Source organism: Mobula birostris, chromosome 12, assembly GCF_030028105.1.
Source record: "Mobula birostris isolate sMobBir1 chromosome 12, sMobBir1.hap1, whole genome shotgun sequence".
In the NCBI taxonomy this organism is placed as follows: Eukaryota; Metazoa; Chordata; class Chondrichthyes; order Myliobatiformes; family Myliobatidae; genus Mobula; species Mobula birostris.
The window spans coordinates 38,409,938-38,431,409 of NC_092381.1; the positions used below are offsets into that span (position 1 = coordinate 38,409,938).

At 39.1% G+C, this 21,472-nt stretch overlaps 1 protein-coding gene across 3 annotated transcripts in view; it reads left to right on the top strand.

Moving 5' to 3' along the window:
- b4galt2 (UDP-Gal:betaGlcNAc beta 1,4- galactosyltransferase, polypeptide 2) overlaps positions 1-8,637 on the top strand; it is a 385,347-nt gene extending 376,710 nt beyond the window's left edge. For 2 of the 3 annotated variants that reach the window (XM_072273642.1, XM_072273643.1), the window contains exon 7: positions 7,781-8,637. In XM_072273642.1, the coding sequence (XP_072129743.1) occupies positions 7,781-7,931 (151 nt within the window). In that variant the 3' untranslated portion in view covers positions 7,932-8,637. Of the gene's footprint in view, positions 1-4,973; positions 5,087-7,780 lie in introns of all 3 variants that reach the window. The other variant, XR_011887986.1, reaches the window with a different exon arrangement.
- Positions 8,638-21,472: the final 12,835 nt, after the last annotated feature.

A 21,472-nucleotide genomic window follows, 5' to 3' on the forward strand; every position in this document is an offset into this window, starting at 1 on the left:
ATTTGTTAGATAAACCTTTTTAGAAACTGAGTGTATTAGCCACATCACCTATATTTCGGGCGTAATTAACAACCCCCCCCCCCAACCCCGTACAGAATCGCCAAAAAGGATTTGTAGAAAAAAATCGGGAGGTACACGCATGCGCAAGTTACGCATGTGCACTGGTGCCCCCTGGGTTTGCTGGTCCGCAAGAATATTGTCAATATTAAACCAGTCCGCAATGCAAAAAAGGTTGGGGACCCCTGATTTAGATGGGTTTTTTTTTGAGATTATGATATTCCTTACCCTAGCTGTTTAATGACCACTATGTAAATTAGTAAAATATTGCTTCTTCTCATAAAATCCATCCTCATCCAGAGGAATGACCTGATTGACAATAAGAAGGTCAGTCAGTCACTTGGAGAATACAGGGGTTTATGAGAACCAAACACATCACAAATAAGCAATTAGAAGAGGCCTCTGCCATCACTAACCTTAACCCATCTTGTATGTTTTTTTAAAGTGCTTCACTTTTAAAACATCAAAAAATGGATTCAGCAGAAGGCCAGACTCAAACATAGTGTTTGGTTCTCATCAATGGATATTTGTAGAGGCATCTTTCAGAATGTCAGTGGAAATTATCTGCAGTTGGATTCTGCTGATATTCCAAAGTTTAGGTTTTGATTTGATTCAAAGAAGAGGAAAGAATGGAAACTTGTATTTAATAAGTTTAAAGTTATTACCCACAAATATAGATGTGATCCTTGTTCACTGGGTGTAGGGGGCAACTGGACCCATAGCTGGGGCTAGTGGAAGAGTGGAGATAGTGACGTGTGGAGCTTAATGTCGGGTTAATGAAATGGTGTTTGGAGATACGAAGCTGGTGAGATGGGATTGGAAGTTGGGATTGGAGTCGGAGTGATTGGGGTAGAGGAGCACAACTGACGTGCAGAGAGCAGGGTTGAGACCCAGGAAAATAGTAGAAGTTGTTCTGCCATGAAACATTAAGGCTTCCGCCTGAAGAACTTTAATTTCTTTCATAACATAAAATACCATATTTTTGGATTGTACATAGCCCATATATGGATTTATTTTCCCCAAGAATGGGTTTCTAGTATTATTTTAAAAAAGAAATTGTAAACTGGCCTAAGCTTCAATTTGGCACAAATCTTTCTAGTTTCTAGGTGGGATGGCTCTGTTGGTAAAAAATGAAATCAAATCATTAGAAAGAGGTGACATAAGATCAGGTGTAGAGTACTTGTGGGTGGAGCTAAGAAACTGTAAGGGTAAAAAGACCTAGATGGGAGTGATATACAGACCTCCGAACGGTAGCAAAGATGTGGTCTACAAATTACAAAAGGAGATAGAAAATGCATGTCGAAAGGGCAACTTATGATTTCCATATGCAGGTAGATTGGAAAATCAAGTTGTTGCTGGATCCCAAGAGGGTAAATTTGTAGAATGCATACAAGGTGGCTTTTTAGAGCAGCTCGTGGTAGAGCCCACTAGGGGATCAGCTATTCCGTACTGAGTGTTGTGCAATGAACCAGAATTGATTAGAGAGCTTAAGGTAAAAGAAACGTTAGGGGAGCACTGATTACACTATGATAGAATTCACCACCATGCAATTTGAGAAGAAGAAGCTAAAGTCAGATGTATCAGTATTGCAGCGGAGTAAAGAGGATTACAGATGTGTGAGATAGGAGCTGGCCAAAATTGATTGGAAGGAACCACTAGAGTGATGATGGCAGAGCAGCAATGGCTGAAGTTTCTGGGAGCAATTCGGAAGGTGCAAGATAGAGACATTCCAAGGAAGAAGAGGTATTCAAAAGACAGGATGACAGAACCATAGCTGACAAGAGAAGTCAATGCCAACATAAAAGCCAAAAAGGGGGTATATAATAGAACAAAAATTAGTGGGAAGGTAGAGGATTGGGAAGCTTTTAAAAACTAACAGAAGGTAATTAAATTATAAAGAAGGAAAAGATGGAACATGAAGGTAAGCTAGCCAATAACATAAAAGGGGATACCAAAAGTTTCTTGAGATACATAAAGTGTAAAAGAGGGCCAACAGTAGAGATTGGACTGCTGGAAAATGACGCTAGAGAGGTGGTAATAGGGGACAAGGAAATGATGGATGAACTGAATAAGTATTTTGCATCTGTCTTCACTGTGGAAGACACTAGCAGTATGCCGGAAGTTTGAGAGTGTCAGTGAGCAAAAGTGAGTAGTTGCCATTTGAAGGGAGAAGATGCTTGAGCAACTGAAAGGTCTGAGGGTGGATAGGTCATCTGTACCAGATGGTCTACAAACTGGGGATTCTGAGAGGTGGCTAAAGATATTGTGGAGGCAGTACAAGTGATCTTTCAAGAATCAATGGATCTTGGCATGGTTCCAGAAGACTGGAAAATTGCAACTGTCACTCTACTCTTTAAAAAGGGAGAGAGGCAGAAGAAAGGAAACTATACACCAATTAGTGTGACCTCAGTGGTTGGGAAGATGTTGGAGTCGATTGTTAAGGATGTAGTTTCAGGGTACTTTGAGGGACATGATAAAATCGGCCGATGTCAGTGTGGTTTCCTTAATCTTGCTTGATAAATCTGTTGGAATTCATTGAAGAAATAACAAGCAGAATAGACAAAGGAGAATCAATGGATGTTGTGTACTTGGATTTTCAGAAGGATTTTGGCAGGGTGTTATGTCTGCATAACAAGTTAAGAGCCCATGGTATTACAGGAAAGATAGCATGGATGTATTGGCTGACTGGCAGGAGGTAAAGAGTGGGAATAAAGGGAGCCTTTTCTGCTTGGTGGCCCATGACTAGTGGTGTTCCACAAGGGTCTATGTTGGGACCACTTTCTTTACATTATATATCAATGATTTGGATAATGGAATTGATGGCTCTGGCCAAGTTTGCCAATGATATGAAGGTTGTTGGAGGGGCTGGTAGTATTGAAGCAGAGGGGATACTGAAAGACTTAGACATTAAAGGAATGGGCTAAGAAGTGCTGGATGAAATACAGTGTCGGAAGTGCATGGGCATGCACTTTGGTAGAAGAAATAAAAGTGTAGACTATTTTCAAAATAGAAAATTCAAAAATCCAAGGTACGAAGGAACTTGGGAATCCTTGTGCAGGATACTTAAGGGTTAATTTGCAGGTTAAGTCGGTGGTGAGGAAGGCAAATGTGATTTTGAGAGAGCTAGAATTTATAAACAAGGATGTAATGTTGAAGCTTTATCGGGCTCTATCAAGGCTTTACTTGGAGTATTGTGAGCGGTTTTGGGCCCCTTATCTAAGAAAGGATGTGCTGACATTGGAGAGGGATCAAAGGAGGTTCATGAAAATGATTCTGTGATTGACAGGCTTGTCATATGAGGAACACTTGATGGCTCTGGGGCTAATATTCACTGGAATTCAGAGAATGAAGGGGCATCTCATTGAAACCTATTGAATGTTGAAAGGCCTAGAGTGAATGTGGAGAGGATATTTTCTTGTGGTGGGCACAGCCCCAGAATAGAAGGATGTTTATTAACAACAGAGACGACAAAATTCTTTAGCCAGAGGGTGGTGAATCTGTGGAATTCATTGCCATAGGCAGCTGTGGAGGCCGAGTCATTGGATATGTTTAGGACAGAGATTGATAGATTCCTGATTATTTTGGGAACGAAGGCAAGAGAAAAAATGAATCGGCCATGATGAAATGGCAGAGCAAACTCAATGGGTCAAATGGCCAAATTCTGCTCCTATATCTTATGGTCTTATGGCCTTTGCACACCCAGACATGTAATCAGCTGCTCTTTTTCAGGAATGTCTTCAGGAAACTTTAGATCTTGATTGTTTTTATTGAATTTTGTAAAACTTCCAAGCTATTGACTTGGGCTCTGGTGATTAAACAGAAAGCTGTGGCCAGATCTCGTACTTTATCTAAGATCTGTTATCCAAAAACCGTCAAATGGTGGAGTTTCCACTGGAATTTCCTAAGGGAGCCTCCACAATCAAATTCCTTGTCATGATTGGACATCCTGAATCAACATGTAGGCAGTTGGGAGACCGACTGCATTGAGTTCACTCAAAAGGAAGTGAGGAATAAATGTTTGCAATCACTCACCTGTCTCTTTTAGTATTAAGCAGGATGCTGAATGATAAAGGTACATGTCTGCGGTTTCCTGGCAGTGAAATAGAAATAGTGCTACAATTGTTTGATCCAGGGAAAAGGTGCCTAAATTCTTTTAGTTATTTGCAGCAATTTGATCTCTAACATTTATCCCCTATTTCCTCAGTGATCATTCACGCTGCCACTCTCCATTGCAACATCTGTACTACATCCAATCCTGTTATTTCCTGGCAAATGATTGTAAATTATCATTAAAGGAAACCGTGATACCTCACTATGATGCCCACAACTAAAAAAAAAGGCAAAATTAATGCCACAGTGAATGTAATTATAGAAAAAATGCAAATCCGATTATTTATTTAGGAATAATCTCATTTTTGGAAGTGTGTAAATAATTTCCAGGGTAAAAGGATTTATTTTATTTATTATTGTAGCCATTTCTAAAGCAACCACAAACTAATTTACTTCAGTGAACTGTATTTGTGAATCCAGTTTATGGAATTCATCTTTGGAGAACAGTAGTTCGTCACTTGCAGACTTAACTGTGGCATGCTGTACTAATTTGTGCAAAATGATTCCTCATCCCTTGTGATTCTACAGCATAATTGTAGCATGGTGGTTAAACTACTGGCCTGGCTTGCAGGAGTCTGGACGATTGATCCTGGGAAATAAGATCAAATCCCTCTATTCTATTTATAAAATTTAAATATACTCAATGGATTAAAAGCAATGTTACTTGAAATGGTAAACAGTTGATTATAGTCAAAAAAAATCAACTTATTTACTAATGGCCATTCAAAGAGGGGGATTTGCCACCCTTATGCAGTCTTATTAAATGTGATTCCAGATCCTAATCTTAATTTCCTCCTCAATTCAAGGGCAAATGGGGTTGGACAATGAATACTACCACTGCCAGTGACACCCACATCCTGTGAATTAAGAAAACAAGAATTCCCTGCCCCAGAGAGCTGTGGAAGTGAGATCACTGAAGGTATTTAAAGAGGAAGTAGATAACTTTTTGAAAGATCAGGGAATTGAGGGTTATGGGGAACCAATATAGAAAAGAAGAGACCTGAAGCAGATCAGCTATGATCATTGAATGGTGGGGTTAGCTGCTGTTTTCTTCTGTTATTATATGAGTTGGATTAATCATCCCCTATTTGTTAAATATCCTGGACCTTCTCTGTGCAAAGAAAACAGCTTGGATTGTCAAGCCCCCTTACGTAACGTTAACTTCTATTTTCATTGGCAAACTGGTGAATTTTTACTGCTTGTATATATACGTAGTATATATTAAAAAATCACATATTATTGGCCTTTTTATGAGCTTAATTATGCAATCAAGGAATTATTTATTTGACCTGAGGTGCGTCTTTGATAACTTTTAGCGTCATTTCATTGAGATTCCTTTTCATATTTCCCTCCAATGTTTACAACGTGCCATTAGGTTTTATTTGGTGTATTTTAGATAATCCCACTGATCTATAATTCATCTATAAAACTTTTAGACTATAAGACCTTATGTTATAGGAGCAGAATTGGGCCATTTGGCCCATCAGGTCTGCACCGCCATTTCATCATGGCTGATCCAATTCCTTCTCTGCCCCAATCTCCTGCCTTCTCCATGTATTCACTCATGCCCTGACTTATCAAGAATTATATATCTCCAATGATTTGGCCTCCACAGCTGCTTGTGGCAATGAATTCCACAGATGCACCATGGTTATATGTTTTTTTTCCTATAATATTGTGTTTTCTAAGTATCTATCATTTTTTTCTCTCATATGTTTATCGTTTCCTCCATCTTAACTTGTAATATATTTACTTAGAATCTTTTCCATATTTTCTTTCTCCAGAGCCAAATTTCCAGTTTCCACTTTTTGTATGGTTCTTTTGTTTTAGCTTTGTACAGTTAGCTAGAGTTCTCTAAATTACATTTATAATCCTGTGGTACCACTTCTGCAACATATTATTAAATATAATTTGGAAAAGTTAGTATTTTACCTCATCATAATATAAATTTTCATTGTTTTTATGTAATACTTACTCCTCAATGAACCTATTGTTTTCTCCCCCTTTTGAAGGCTTCCTTTCACCTCAGAATTTTGTTCTTTATCCTTCTCAAATTTCATACTTCTGCTGGTTAGTTAATTAGATGCATTGTCACTCATTTTGCACCTTCCCGAGAAACATTGTTACTTTATAGTCTTCATTATTTTCAGAAAGAAGCATCTCTCGGTTTCTTGCATTGCTAATTTGACCTTGACCCTGACCCTGACCCTAACCAAGTATTTATTTGATGGACAATAAATGCACCAAACCAGGAAATGGTCTTACTTTGAAAATTCTCATTTTGATTTATTGCTCTTTGGGACATCAATTTCTATGAAGTCATATTTAAGAAATGCCTTTGAATTAAGATGTGTTTCCACAGGTTTAAAGATATTTTTACAGCCATTTGGTACAATGACAGAGAAACAAGATCCAGCAATTGCTAGGCCTGAATGCTTTGTATATCCAGTAATATTTCCTGCAGCCAAACACGGGTGCCCTAATCCATGTCTCATTGTGACAATCAGACGTCAATTAGTTGAGATTGGCCAAACAAGCACATTGCTGTCCATTCCAAGGTGGCTTATCAACAAAGAGGTTTTGAACTTTGGCCCACTGGTCCACAGGTGAATCATTAAAAGGCAACTGGGAAGGCTGAGACAGTGATGCAGTGGTTGCATCTGCCTTGTGTTTGTATGTAAGGTTGAGGATGTGACACAGAAAGGGGCATTTAGACTACTAAATATTCCAACTCCTGATCTTTCCTCCTAGCTGTGCAGGTTCTTCCTCTTCATGTATTCATCTGGTTATCTTTTTAAAATTATCATTATATTTGGTTGTCAGGATATGTGTGCTCTTCACATTCCAACCAATTCTGTGGTGGATCCCATTGAGTGAGACAAACATGGAATTCCTTGGGATGATTCAGGTCACTACCACAAGTCATGTACCAGTGGTTAGGCAGGATTGGGTGTAATGGGAGATAGTGAGGGAAGAGTCCCATGGTCTTAATTGGTGCCCAGCACTTGCAGCTTGAACGTGAATTAGGCCATTGCTTCAAATTCACCTTGCAGCGATGATAAAATATTCACTAGAACAATCTGTCATTTGGTTGCTGAAAAGTCAAAAGTAATCCCATTGAGTTTGCTTCAGGGTTGTGCCAAAAAATGAACCCCTTGCAGATTTCTGCAGATGTCCTATTTCAACACATTGCCTGCTTGTAATGTCTTCCCACCCTGACACATGGGCTTCAGGCTTCTAGAAAATGGCTTAGTTTTACATTGAACAGGACATTAGGGTTTGTTACTTTGAGCAGTCAATGATAAATAAATTACTTCCCACTGTAACTTTTCCTTAAAGTGACTTAATCATTACTTATCTGGATCTAGATATGATTCCTAGGCAGGCATCAATTAATTTCAGTATAGGTGGATGTTTCCACACAGTAATAACATTGGCCCAAGTTTTCAAATAAATCAGAATCAGAATCAGGCATTGATTTTTAAGAGCTTGACAGGTTTCCTGTTTAATTGCATGCCAGAAAGTCACCATGAGAGAGAACATTAAAGGGAGCTGTTCTGCCTGCATTTTTGGTTTGACTTTATATTGAAATGTGTAATACTTTCTCTTCCAGATTTACAAAAATCCAGAACACAAAGTTAACGATGAAGCAAGATGGCATCAACTCCTTAAAATACAAATTGGTGAATATAACCAAGTACCCGATGTACACAAACATCACAGTGGACATTGGCACTCCGCCGCCTCGGATTTCAAGGGGATAGCAGGTCACGCTGTTCTGAGACAAAGACAGTTTTCCTGGTATTCCGTGCTTCATTATAGGCAGTCTTTCTGTCTGTTATTCTCTGTCTTTCTCTTTCTGTTTCTCCAAAGAATTATGGTGAATAAAAGATAAAATTAAGATAACTAACAAAGCATGTGAAAGTGAGAGGGAAGAAAAAAGGTCCTCTTACTTTAAAAGATTGCTGAAATGCTGCCTTCTGGAATTGAGAGATGTAAACTAGACAAGACCAGGTTGTACTGATCTGGGACGATTTATTCTTTTAAACCTCTTTTATTTGTGTGAAATCAAGTGTAAATTGAAGCTCTGTACAATCTCTTTAGTACTGTTAACAATATCCTTGACCGCTTTGAAGGTGGCTTCCTCTAACAAAAAAAATCCTTGCTGTATTTGAATCTGGCTCACTGAAGTACCATTGCCACAAATTTTGGGGCAGATTCCTTTAGTTGCCAGTGAGACCTTACATTACAAGAAAATGTGCCTGCAAGGTCATTATGAGTCACAGCTATTTTAACTCTTTGAGTGCTGAATATTCTTTGCAGCTTTCAGAATCACTGCTCATTTTTTTCTACCATATAACATAAGGGTTTCTTGTAAATTTCTAATATTGAATGTTATAAAGTTATTAAAATGAAATCATTAAAGGAAAACAAGCAAAATCTCTGGATTTACAGAATTTGATAAATAAATAGAAAGAAATTGCAGTCTTGTGATTTATTTTTTCCCCCACACCTATTACTTATTGGGAGAAAAATCTTTGCTCTCAATCTTGTGTAGTAAAAAAAAATGTATATTTATAAAGCTTCTTCCATCATCCCAAAATACTCCTGAGACAATGAACAAGGTGGCACAGTAGCATGGTGGTTAGCACAACACTTTACAGTACCAGCATACCGCTGCTTGTAAGGACTTCGTACATTCTCCCCGTGACCATGTGGGTTTCCTCCGGGTACTCTGGTTTCCTCCCTCAGTCCAAAGACGTAATGATTGATAGGTTAATTGGTCATTGTAAACTGTCCTGTGATTGGGCTAGGGTTAAATTGGTAGTTGTTGGGCAGCATTGCTCAAAGGGCCTATTCTGCTCTGTAGCCCAATAAGTAAGTAAATAAATCTTTCTTGAAACATAGTCAGAGGAAACCAGGGTAGCTGATTGAAAATGTCATGGTGTCACAAATAACAGTGTTGACCACATAATCTGTTTAAATAATATCGATCACTGAGCATGGTGATCGTCTTTAGTTATTTAATTCATGAGCTAAATTAAGAGCTAAGTGACTTACAAATTATGTTTAAAGTGCCACACATAGTAATCAGAAATCTAAGGTGGGTTCCTGGGACTGAGTGACATGCTTTGGGTCCAGTTCTGTGGGTTCTGAAGTGGCTGATGATGCTAATTTATGGTCCGCAGATGGGGCAACCGGTGCCTGATGGGAAAGACAGGTGGGTCAACATATAATCTGCTGGAGGAACACAGCATGTCATGCAGCATCTGCGGCAGAGGGGTGGGGGAATGGGGAGGAATGCTCTAGTGAAAACGAGCAGTTTGGAAAGAGCTGTACTTCTTTTGCTGTTTATGTTGGATTTCTGTGAGTTCACAACGTATGAATTTGAGGTACTTGGTACCAAAAAAAAGGATCTAGTTCTTTCCCGGCATATATGATGAATAAACTCTTCTCGGACTTCGGCCGTGTACAGATATCGATTTAACTGACGTTTCAATGACAGACTCTGCCTTATTTCATCAGGGATGATGCCTGGGTATGTCTAGTCCAGTGGTATTTATACCCCTGTTGTCCATCCCTCATGATTGGTTAGTCTTCATCCAATCAGGTGTCCGCTATCCCACCTTGTTTACAATCAAATTCCAGTTCTTACTTCGAGCAAGACCTTCGTCTTTGTTAAAATTTGGTACTACCCTGAAGGCTCTGATTAGGAATAACAATTGATCCTTATTCTGCCTGCAGATGTTCAGAATTAATTGGGATGTCAGTTAGGTATGAGTTGGAAGCAAGTTCACAGGGGAATCTAAGATTAAGCTGCTAATTCTCATTTCAATTGAACGTTCTAGAGAAATAGCTGACAGGAGAAAAATTCGATACAGCATACTCACTGCAAGTGCAGGTGGGAGTATTGACCTTCATCTTGCTGTGCACTGTAATATTTGAAATTAGGTGTCTCTACCATTGTCTTTCTATCTCCAAATTAAAAAAAATAACTTGCCCTGTAAAGTCCTTTTCATGACATCCAATGCCATTTGCAGCCAAATATGTACTTTTAAAATTAAAATTACCAATCTCATCTGCTGTACTAATGCTGATGCATTATCAATATTGCCCAGCCTTAGTTACAATGCCATGCAATGTTTTCTGTGCACCTTAGGGAAGGAAACGGAACATTTATCTAATATTCAGAAGCTGGTCTAGTGCTCTTTCAGAACTGCACTGGAGTGCCAATAGCAACCTTTTTGAGCTGAAATCCATAGGAAGGAATTTCAAGGCCACAAACTTCTGGTTCATATTCTGTGGAATCTTCCTGCAAGGAGAGAATCAAAGAGGCAAGCACACTCCACATAGATGCCTGCAGCTAATCTTGTGATTCATCAGTAATTCAAATTTATTGATCCATACGGTTGGTACTGAATATGCATTCTACTGTTGATGACCAAGGAGAGAGTGCTAAAAACAGAAAGTAGCAGTGCCATCCTGATCTGTAGTTATTTTTGCTCCATTAAACTGCACTCACTTTCAATTCAAAGTAATCTTTTTATATCAGCTAAGTAAACAGAATTTCTTTTTTTGAATGTATTAAACTGCATTTCACAGGGTTAAGAAAACATCTAGTTGAATCAATAATTTATTAAGTAATCTATCCAATATGGAATTATTTAGTTCTGGAGAAGCCCAGGATATGCATTTGCCATTCAGTGAATTAAGAGTTGAGAGCAGTGATGGTTGTTGTGTTTTGGTGGGAGTGGGTGGTTGTGATATCCCTCTCCTTCTCCCTCTCCCTCTCTCACTCTCTCTCTCTCCCTCCTTCCTGTACCCCGTCGCACTCTCCTACTTTCTCCCTCTCCAGCCCTCCCTCTTTCTTCCCCATGTCTCTCACTCTCACTCTCTCTCCCTTTCACTCTCATACCTTCTCTCACACTCACTCATTCTCACTCTCTCTCATACACACTCTCACTTTCACTCTGTTGAACTGGGTGCCCAAGATTTGAATGTGGTATACAGACGAAGTATACACCTTGTCCTCTGGCTTTATAAACAGCTCAGTTTAATTTATTTGGGTAATATAACCAAAGCATAAAGTTCACATAAAAGTAATGCTGAGTCACAAGGGAAAAGTGGCAGTGCTGAAATAAAACATTCAAACAAAACAGAACATTGCATGCAGAGTATTTTGAACTTGAGTAAAGAATTTAAATTTTTCACATTAATTAGTTTGTATTCAATTGGTTACCAACTTGAAGTTCTGACTGTAACTTGGATGACAGAGTGAAGGAAATTTGAATCAGTAAGTATTTATAACACAATTATTGTTCTAGTTCTAGTTTCTTGTGGGAAAAAAAGGATCAGTGATTGTTAATGTTGTTGTTGTTCGTCCATCGTTGACGTCAATGAGGACCTTGACACCATTATGATGGTGTCGAGACTAGCGCGTGATTTGGATTTAAGTGAGGGAGAGTTGCGCAGCGTCAGCCTCACTCTGTCTTCCCAATTCCCGTCTGGATCCAGTGGCAAGACAGAGTCTAGATGGCTGGAGATGGGACTAGGCGCAGTGGATGACAAGGACGTCTTCTGTGTCTTGTCCTTCTCTACACGTTCCATGACGCTTGCAGAGACTGCCTTCTTGACCGTTGGACCTTCCATAGGTCTCGTCCGCTCAATCCGCCGGAGTCTGTCTTCACATGCTGGGATAGACAACTCCCTATCACACCGAGGGTTTGAGACCCGTCGGCTACCCTCACCTGGTTTAGACGGCTTGTCAAAGCCGTTGCCCGGGGTGTGGCCGCTGTCGCATGCAAACAGCTACGGGGAGCCACAGGTGAGAGCTGAGTGCCAGGTGGGGACCAAAGGTGGACTAACCGCCCTGAAAAGGACGCGACATGTTCCCCCACCAGAGGTGCTACCCCTCCCTGACACCCCAGACACCCCAATTAATGTACAATTACAAGCAACCCCAGTCCATTTGAATGATCTTAAGTAAAGATATGACTGTATGCAATGACATAACTGTTAACAATTAATTTCAAAATATCTTCTTCAAACATTTATTGGAAGTATCTGGGCATGGGTGGCAAGGCCAGCAGCTGTTGCCCATTCCTAATTTCACCTGAGAAGCTATCTGTGAGCTAACTTCTTGCACCATTTCGATCCTTCCAGTGAAGTCCTCCCACAGTTACTTGAGTAGGGAGTTGCAAGATTTCCACCCAGTGACGATGATGAATAGCAATATAATTTTTTGTCGCATAGTATGTGATTTGGTGCTGTTTCTCCAAGCGCCTGGCCCCCATCCTGCTGTGAGATAGAGGACAAGATTTATTGTTGCAGAAGTAACCCTGACCGGTAACCACAATCCATTTTATAGATTGATTTTAGTGTAGACTTAGACCGCCATTGTTGGGAGAATGGATATTTAAGGTAGTGAATGGATACCAGCCAAGTGGGCTGTTTTGTCCGAGATGATCTTGCATTTCTTGAGTATTGCTGGAGCTGATAAAGCTTTGTGGTTTAGTAAGTAAGTCATTTCCTCCAGAATGCCAAGCTTCTGCATCGCCACTTTACCCTACTTATTCCATGACAATGATTGCTGAGAACTATTATAAAATGAAGTATATTTTCAGATATATCAGTTCCATTGAATGTTGAAAGATAATTCAAAACAAGCTAATATTTTTAATGGTTCGTGGCAAGTTGACTTGGTAAAAGGTGGTTTGTTTAGAAAATTAAAGCTGAATTTACCATGGGGCAGCACAGTAGCGTAGTGGTTAGCACAACACTTTACAATACAGGTGACCCAGGTTCAATTCCCATCACTGTCAAAGGTACAATTTAATGTCAGAGAAATGTACATAATATACATCCTGAAATGCTTTTTCTTCACAACCACCCACAAAAACAGAGGGGTGCCCCAAAGAATGAATGACAGTCAAATGTTAGAACCTCAAAAGTTCCCCCCAGCTCCCCCTTCCCACGTGTAAGTGGCAGCAAGCAAGAATCCCCCTCCCCCACCAGCAAAATAAAAGTGCTTTAGCACCCGTTACCAAGCACTCAAGCATGAGCAAAGCAAGAGCAAAGACATAGACTTGCCCCAAAGACTTCTCATTTCATCCAGCATTTGACATCTCTCTCTCCCCAATAAGGGAAAAAGGTGTCCATTTTCCTAGCGAGTGGGGAGACATAACAAACAATTCACTGGTTTACGATGTTAAAAGTCTGCCACGTCACTTTTTTTGGGCTCTGTGCCCAAAGATCACGATCCTCTGGGCACACAGCCGCAGATATTCTGACTCCCCCAACCTTACACGGGTCTCCTGTCATTACACTGACCCTCTATCTGCCATCTCCAGAGGCCGGAGATCCTAGGCTTCCAAAGCTGAGCCAAATACTTAGGCTGAGCCCTTGGCATGCTGAGCAACGGCCAGTCCTGAAACCCCAAGAGTGGGTCCCATTCCTGCAAGGGACTGTAGTCAATGTGTAACTCCAGGTCAGGGTCTTCAAAAGAACCCTGAAAGGGAAAAATAAAGATACTAAAGATGGAAATAGAGCTGTTTCCGAAGATGCAAGCAAAGGAGTTGCCATTTAACGTCATCATCACTCCGCTCCGCCGCAACCTTCTGTCTGTAAAGAATTTGTATGTTCTCCCCGTGACTGTGTGGGTTTCCTCTGGGTGCTCCGGTTTCCTCCCACAGTCCAAAGACATACCGGTTAGTCATTGTAAATTATCCTATGATTAGGTTAGAGGATTGCTGGGTGGCGTGGCTGGAAAGGCCTTTTCCAAGCTGTATCTCAATAATAAAAAAAGATTTCTGGAACAACTCAGTTTTACTCGTTGATATCCAATAGATCTAGTAACAGCAGCACGGAAAGAAGTTGTTTCGGTGAATGACCTTTCATTACAATTGCAAAAGGTCAGCAAGAGATTTCTTACGTATATTATGACACAGCAGGGCAGTCAAGCCATTGGGTTCATACTCATTTCATCGTCCCCTTCCATTTTATTATCAGCACCTGTGAAAAACAGATATATTATCAACTGCAGTGGAGGAGGAATGACAGATGTGTCATGGGATAACTATTTGTCTGTTTAACATCTCTCTTAGATGCAGCTGTTTTACATTATGTGACAACTCCTGGACCAGCAGGAAATGTATAGTATAACGTGTCTATGATTAAATGTAATCTCTTCCTCAAATTATATGAAATAGGAAAAAGAATAAGTCTTATGCCTTTTGAGAATTGTCCAGGATGATGTAAAATTTAAGTGTAATTTCTCTGTGGAATTCCATCAAATGTTTTGCTTTCAGATGTAATACCTAATTTTGTGAAATTGATTATACTTTGTTATTTTACATCTCAAACTGATTAATCTGGGAATTTGATCTTTCACCAGAAACTTTGTGCTGGTACTATAGAAACTTCTTTGGACGATGATAGGTGATTTTTTCTAATTCCCATTACATTAATGTTTAAGTGATGATTTACAGAGAAAAGCACTTTCTGCTTCTCTTTCCATGATTTATTGTGATGTGACAAATGTGCCACAGTTGAGAAGGAAAGTTATCCCTATCAATAAGTTTACTAATGTCTAAATTTGTATGTTTATAATCTCAGCCTCACAGAAAAGTCACTAACATTGACAGAAAGTTGGAGATTCATAAAGAATTAAATAAATCAGGAAAATCTGTAAATAATATCAAAGATGCTTGATAATTTTCTGTGTGTAAAGTACTAAATCAATGCAAATATTCATTCTTGTAAAATACATTGGACGAAATTTAGGTATGATAAGGAATAGCGCAGTTTCGAATCCAGAGAATACGCCATTAGGTAAGTAAGTAAATGAAACGAGAAACAAATGATGACAATCAGCAAACTTTGATCTAAAATTTTGCATCCTGTTTTCAATACCAAATTAAACTTAACTGCTTGTTTTGCAACTTCATGAAATCTTTTTTTTCTTACTAATGCTTTCAACATTTTGATAAATCTACCTTGGTACAGCTCTAGAATTTCTAATCTCACACTTCCTCTTCTCCTTCTTCAAAACCACTTCTTTGACTAAGCGTTTAGTTGCCTATATTAATGTTCCACAAGTGACTCAGTTATAACATATTGTCTTATAATTCTCATACATTAACTGAGCAATAAAAATGTGCATTGTTATAATGCATTTGGAATTTATCACTCAAACAACAGGAATTGGGCAGATGCTGGAAATTCAAGCAACACACATCAAAGTTCGTCAGGACTAACCCCTCCTGTCTTCTCCTATCATTTTGGATCTCCCCCTCCCCCTCCAACTTTCAAATCCCTTACTCACTCTTCCTTCAGTTAGTCCTGACGAAGGGTCTCGGCCTGAAACATCGACTGCACCTCTTCCTACAGATGCTGCCTGGCCTGCTGCGTTCACCAGCAACTTTGATGTGTGTTGCTGGAATTTATTACTATTGTAATTAGGAGTACTGTATTCATTTGTTTAAACAAGTGCATGACTTCATCAATTTTCAATGCGCTTACTTAACCAATCTTTCAATTCTTCTTTATATTACATAGAAATTAAAATTAAGAAATTAAATTGTTTTGCATTTTAGTGCTGTGAATCCGCTGTAGAACAATCTTGCTTCCAGTTCAGATGGCACCTAATGCAAAACTGAGTTGGGCACCTCTGTGCATTCCTTAAATTAGCTAACTTAACATTATTCCACACAACACCCATTTATTTTCTTACCAACCTAAACAATATAATCTATGCCATAGTGGGTCAACTTCAGTATGGATAGGAGTGCATTGCAATACTTTGGCGTTATTATTTAAATTGACACTCTGCTTCCATCAGGGTCTTGGCAGGATACCTTCAGAACTTGCTCAAACACCTTCCAAAGTCCAGAGAGTGTGCAAGCTAACAGGGAGTATTTTCTCCAGTATTTGACTCCTGACATGCTCACTCAGACGGAGGTGATTATTCAGAATGGGAAAGAGAGAAAACAAATTGGTTTTAAGTTGCTTTTGATTTTAAATGTGTAACTGTTAAAATTTAACTTGTTCTCTCTTTCCCATTTCTAATAAAGGGTCACTGGCCTTCATCCAAACTGGGAAAGAGAAAGCAAATGCTGCCCGACCATTCAATGTTTCAAACATTTCCTGTTTTATTTGTCTGCATCATTGAGGGGGTTGTCCTGCAATACTTGCAAAGCAGTGCAGAGACTCATTATGACCTATGCTACAAAACCCTGTCAGCACCAGCAAAGACAGCCATACAGACACAGATATGAGACAGTGCCTGAAGAGCAGCATAACTGAAGGACACATGTAGTTATTAGGGTGATGTCTATGTTCAACATCTGCAGCTTCATTTCTTTGCGGAGCAGAGGCAGTATGAGATGTAAAGGGTTTCCAGACATAGACACTTCTTGTATTGATTCTGCAAATCATAGTCCACAAAGCAGACCAAGTGAAATTATCTACATATTAATGTTATAACATAGTACAACAGTAATGGTCCTTGGGTTTCATGTGTGATCTATTTACATCCCCTCCAGATGATAGATCATCTGTGATTGAAACACCTTCATCACCTTACTGTCTGCCAACACTACAACCATTTGAGATATTCAATTTCTCTTGATCCCCATCCTTTCACAGGCATTTTTTTTTTCCTTCTCTGTTCTTCCTCTGCAAAGCGCAGCATACACCGAGTGAGAGCATCATGTTGAGGGAATTATGTCACCTTTTGGGCCAAATAGAAGTTGTATTTTGTGAAGACAGTGATTTATTCTGAAAGCATATAACAGGTGAAAGTTTCCACTTAATTTACATGCCATGCTGCTGCTTATAGGAGGTCAATGCCATCTTATGAATGTCACTTCACTTAGAAGCTGACACCAGCAAAATATATAAACTGATCTTTCCTTGAATGGATGTTTGATCTGGGACACTCTTCTGTAGCACTTGTGGGCATCATAGCCCATTCCTAACTGTCTTTTGAATGTTCTTGTACCTTCTTGAATTGTGATGTCTGTCTAGTTTAATGCTATTGCCTGGGTAATTCCAATATTTACACCAGTGATGTCCTTCACATGATAGCTTTGAGAGAGAGCATTGAATCAGCCTTTGTAATCTGCAGCAGTATATCTTATGGGTGATGCATGGTATACTGGTGGTAGAGATAAGGTGGAAGATGGGGGTACTAATGCAGCAGCTAATTCCTTTTTGAAGGGCGTTGAGTTTGCTAACACTTTAATCATTCAAGTGAAAATGTTACACTTCTAAATTGTGTACTGTATTTGACGGAAAGGAATATAAAAAATTTCCATGATTTATTGCAGGGCATTGGTTATTTGGACTTTAGTGAAACCCTGGATTTATTAGACTCCATTTGAATGTTGTAATTACTCATATTGCTCACCTGTTGTCAGAGTTGGATGTAGAATTTTGGAAATATGAAAAGAATATTTGTTAAGCCACAATCTTAGGATAATGTATGTCAGAATCAATATCTTCTTCCATGCTAGCTTGCACTGTCTATAAATCAATCACACAAATTTCTAGCAGCTTTAATTAAACAGGATAACTGATGGATCTTTGTAATCTAACAAATTGAGTAAATCGCTCCAAAGCAATCTCAGATCATTCCTAATTAATGATGCGGTGGCTACGGCTGCATATTCTAGCCCATAATTAGTTAATTTCATCACAATTCCATAGATCATTATTATTGATTAAATACAAAAGATTCTGTAGGTACTGGGAATCTTGAGCAATACACATAAAATGCTGAAGAACAGCAAATCAGGCAGCATCTATGGAGGGCAATAAGCAGTTGACGTTTTAGGCTGAGTCACTTCATCAAGACAATGTTTATCCCACATTATTATTGACAACCTGGTTTCCATATTTTTTGTTAAATGTATTTGCTTTTCAGATCCTAATTTATAAGAAAACACAAACTTTGTTAACATGCACAGAAGACTACATCGAAGTACATGTGTCACTGTACACATGGCAAATACAAGGTCACCGAAGTACAACCAGCAGTCTGAAATATAAATTATCGAAGAATATCATTTTAAGATAATACAGCAGGGCAATATTTAAATTGGGATAAAATGCCAGCAGTTCCATTAAATGCTCATGTCTTGCTCACTGCTACTGGAGGACAGTGCCAGAGTCTTGGGACTTGGGCAAAGTTGATCAGCTCAGTTTGTGGATTGGACCTATTTTTAGAGTCACTGCAGTTCATATTATATGTGTTCCTGCTGGTTCCTCCTTCTTCTATTGCTATTTTGTGTGACTTTGATTAGGGCAGACTAGCTCTGCAGCCTGAACTCAACAAATGATACAGTGCTGATTTGAACTGAATTGAATAAAGTGAATATTCCTAGACTGTTTCAAGGACTCTGCAGTTTGATGTGTAATACTCTGTGTGTTAATTGCTCGTTTTTTGCCGTTTGTGTGATGCCATTTTCTTTTTGCACAATGGGCACTATTTTCTTTGAACGGGTTCCATGATGTTTCTTTGTTTCGTGGTTGCCTGCAGGAAGACAAATCTCAGGGTTGTATACTGCATACATGCTTTATTAATAAATATACTTTGAATCTTTGAATCGTTCCAGCGTAACGTAACTTGCACCTTCATCAGAAATGCACAATGTTTGGTGGAGACAGGGAAAGAAAAGCAACAGCAAATAAAGAATATGGCTCTAATGTGATAAATGACTAAGTTTATACAGAAATATTCCTGTTTTATGCTTTAAGACAGAAGCAGGATCTAGTTGACTTCATAAATGTAAGTGCTTATATATTTCCCTATGACATAGAATGAGGCCATTTTGGCCTATTGAATTTAAAAACGCAAACAACAGGAATTCTGCAGATGCTGGAAATTCAAGCAACACACACAAAAGTTGCTGGTGAACGCAGCAGGCCAGGCAGCATCTCTAGGAAGAGGTGCAGTCGACGTTTCAGGCCGAGACCCTTCGGTAGTCCTGACGAAGGGTGTCGGCCTGAAACGTCAACTGCACCTCTTCCTAGAGATGCTGCCTGGCCTGCTGCGTTCACCAGCAACTTTTGTGTGTGTTGCTTGGCCTATTGAATCTGTGCTGGCTCTCAGAGCAATGATATTCCCCACTATTTTCCGGTAGCCAATTCTCTCCACATTTCCATCAACTACCAGTCCCCTAGCCTCCAATGGAACTCACTCATTTTGGAATGGTTTGCAACAACCTGCTGGGTTATAAGTCTACATAATCCATATTGGTCTGCGTTCTGGGAAAATGACATGGAGAACATTCATGATTGGCAGGAATACCCCCCAGTAGTAGTGCAGCTGCATGCAACATATCCCATCTGATTTCCCTTTCCAATGAAATCAACAGACCTGCTCCTGCTTATTTTGTGCCTCCAGTCTTCTATCACCACCAACCACTCTACCTGCTCCCTCACCTGGACCCAGCCACCTTCCCTCCGACATTCACTTCCCATCTAAATGGGAATTTCAACCCCCAAGTATTCCAACCAAGGCAGCCTTTCAGAATAATAAAAAGTTGCACGGCTTTGATGTACTGTGTCAGGCACACATATCAAAGCTGAAAGAAGATAACCAGAGGCATGAAGCTTCTCCCATTTCAATTCCTTACATGTTTTTATTGAATATCTGTAAGCCAAATGTGGGAATCTAACTTGATTTACTAATCATAGATTATTTAATAGTCAGGATCCAATCCTGGTCTTCCTTTATTATTTTAGACATAATCTCTGATTTATCTGATTGTAGCAAATTGTTCAAGTGATTTGTGAGCTTCTCTCTATCATTCAGTGTTTTTCAATTCTTTATAGAGTTACATGTTAAGCCAAGAAATATTGAGGAAACATGAACTTTACTCTGCATAAGCATACTGCTAGAGCTTTACTCTGTCATTTTGTATTAAGTTGATGCCTGTGATTTGCATAATATTTGAGTCAAATTATTACACCTGAAGTCATACTGAGAAACAGAATAATTAACTTGAGTTTTTGCTAGGAACTCATGCCTTTCTGAATATACCCTAACATTGTAGTGCCACCTATGAAATTAAATTTTCCATTTATTTTCTGAGAAAAGTAGCTTGTCTGCTTCTGGGAAATTTATCTTGTTTTAGCATGGTGGTTCACTTGAAACATTTGCTGGTCAATGTTACGCTTGAAATTTAATAATCAGGACTTTTCTTATGAATGCTTCTCACTGCTACCATAGGAAAGGAGGTACAGGAGCTTTAGGTCCCATACTAACAGGTTTCAGAACAGTTATTACCCTTTAACCATTAGGCTTCTGAACTGATAGGAACTCCTTCACTCACCACAAGAATGAATTGATCACTGAACACAAACTAAGGCCTCACTTTCAAAGACTCTACTTATGTTCTCAGTAGCATGCATATATGTGTGCATTTGCTTTTTTTGGTATGGCCAGTTTCTTTTTTTTTGCACTTTGGTTGCTTGTCAGTCTTTGTGATAATTTTTCATTGATTCCATTGTCTTTCCATCTTCTATTGTGATTGCCTGTAAGAAAATTAATCCCAGAGTATTTGGTGACATACATACTTTGATAATAAGAACTTTGAACTCTGAACTTTGAATGCCAACTGATTCTACAGATGACAAGTTCATCCAGATTTAAACCTTTTTTTTCAATGTCTCAGTTTGATCAATAAAGTGTGCTTCATGTAAAGCTTCTGTAAGTGAAGAAGCACCACAATTAGAATGCCATACTTCCAAGCAATAAGCACTTCCGTGCAAGATGGGGATGATCATGTTATAAGTTTTAGGTAGCACAAATGTATCTTCAAAATATGGCTCATTGAGTATCCATACAATGTGGCAAGATATGCTCTGTGAAAAGAATGAATGAACTATTGGTGACAACAGTATCAAAAATCAATCTGAGCATGTTATAAAATGATTGGTTTTACTTGGAATCCATGATTGACTTTGAAAATAGTACATACTGTAGGTTGCTATAAAAGAAAGGGTTTTATGAGAGGCTGGAAGGAGATGGATACACCTGCTGTAAAGGAGTGCTGGTGGTTTGTGATATAATTCATTGAGAGATCACATAGCAAACATGCACCTGAGTTACCAGTGCAGGACTCTTGATTTTCTTCTTTCATGTTTAAACCATCCTCCAGCTTATTGATGGGCAGAGCCGATAGGGTCATCAGAGCAGCTGGACTTTGAATTAGATAATCTGCCAAAGGAGTGGAAATCATAGAAAAGGACTTTTTCACTGCAAGTGCTAACAATTAAAAGTGGAAAACAAAACAAAAGG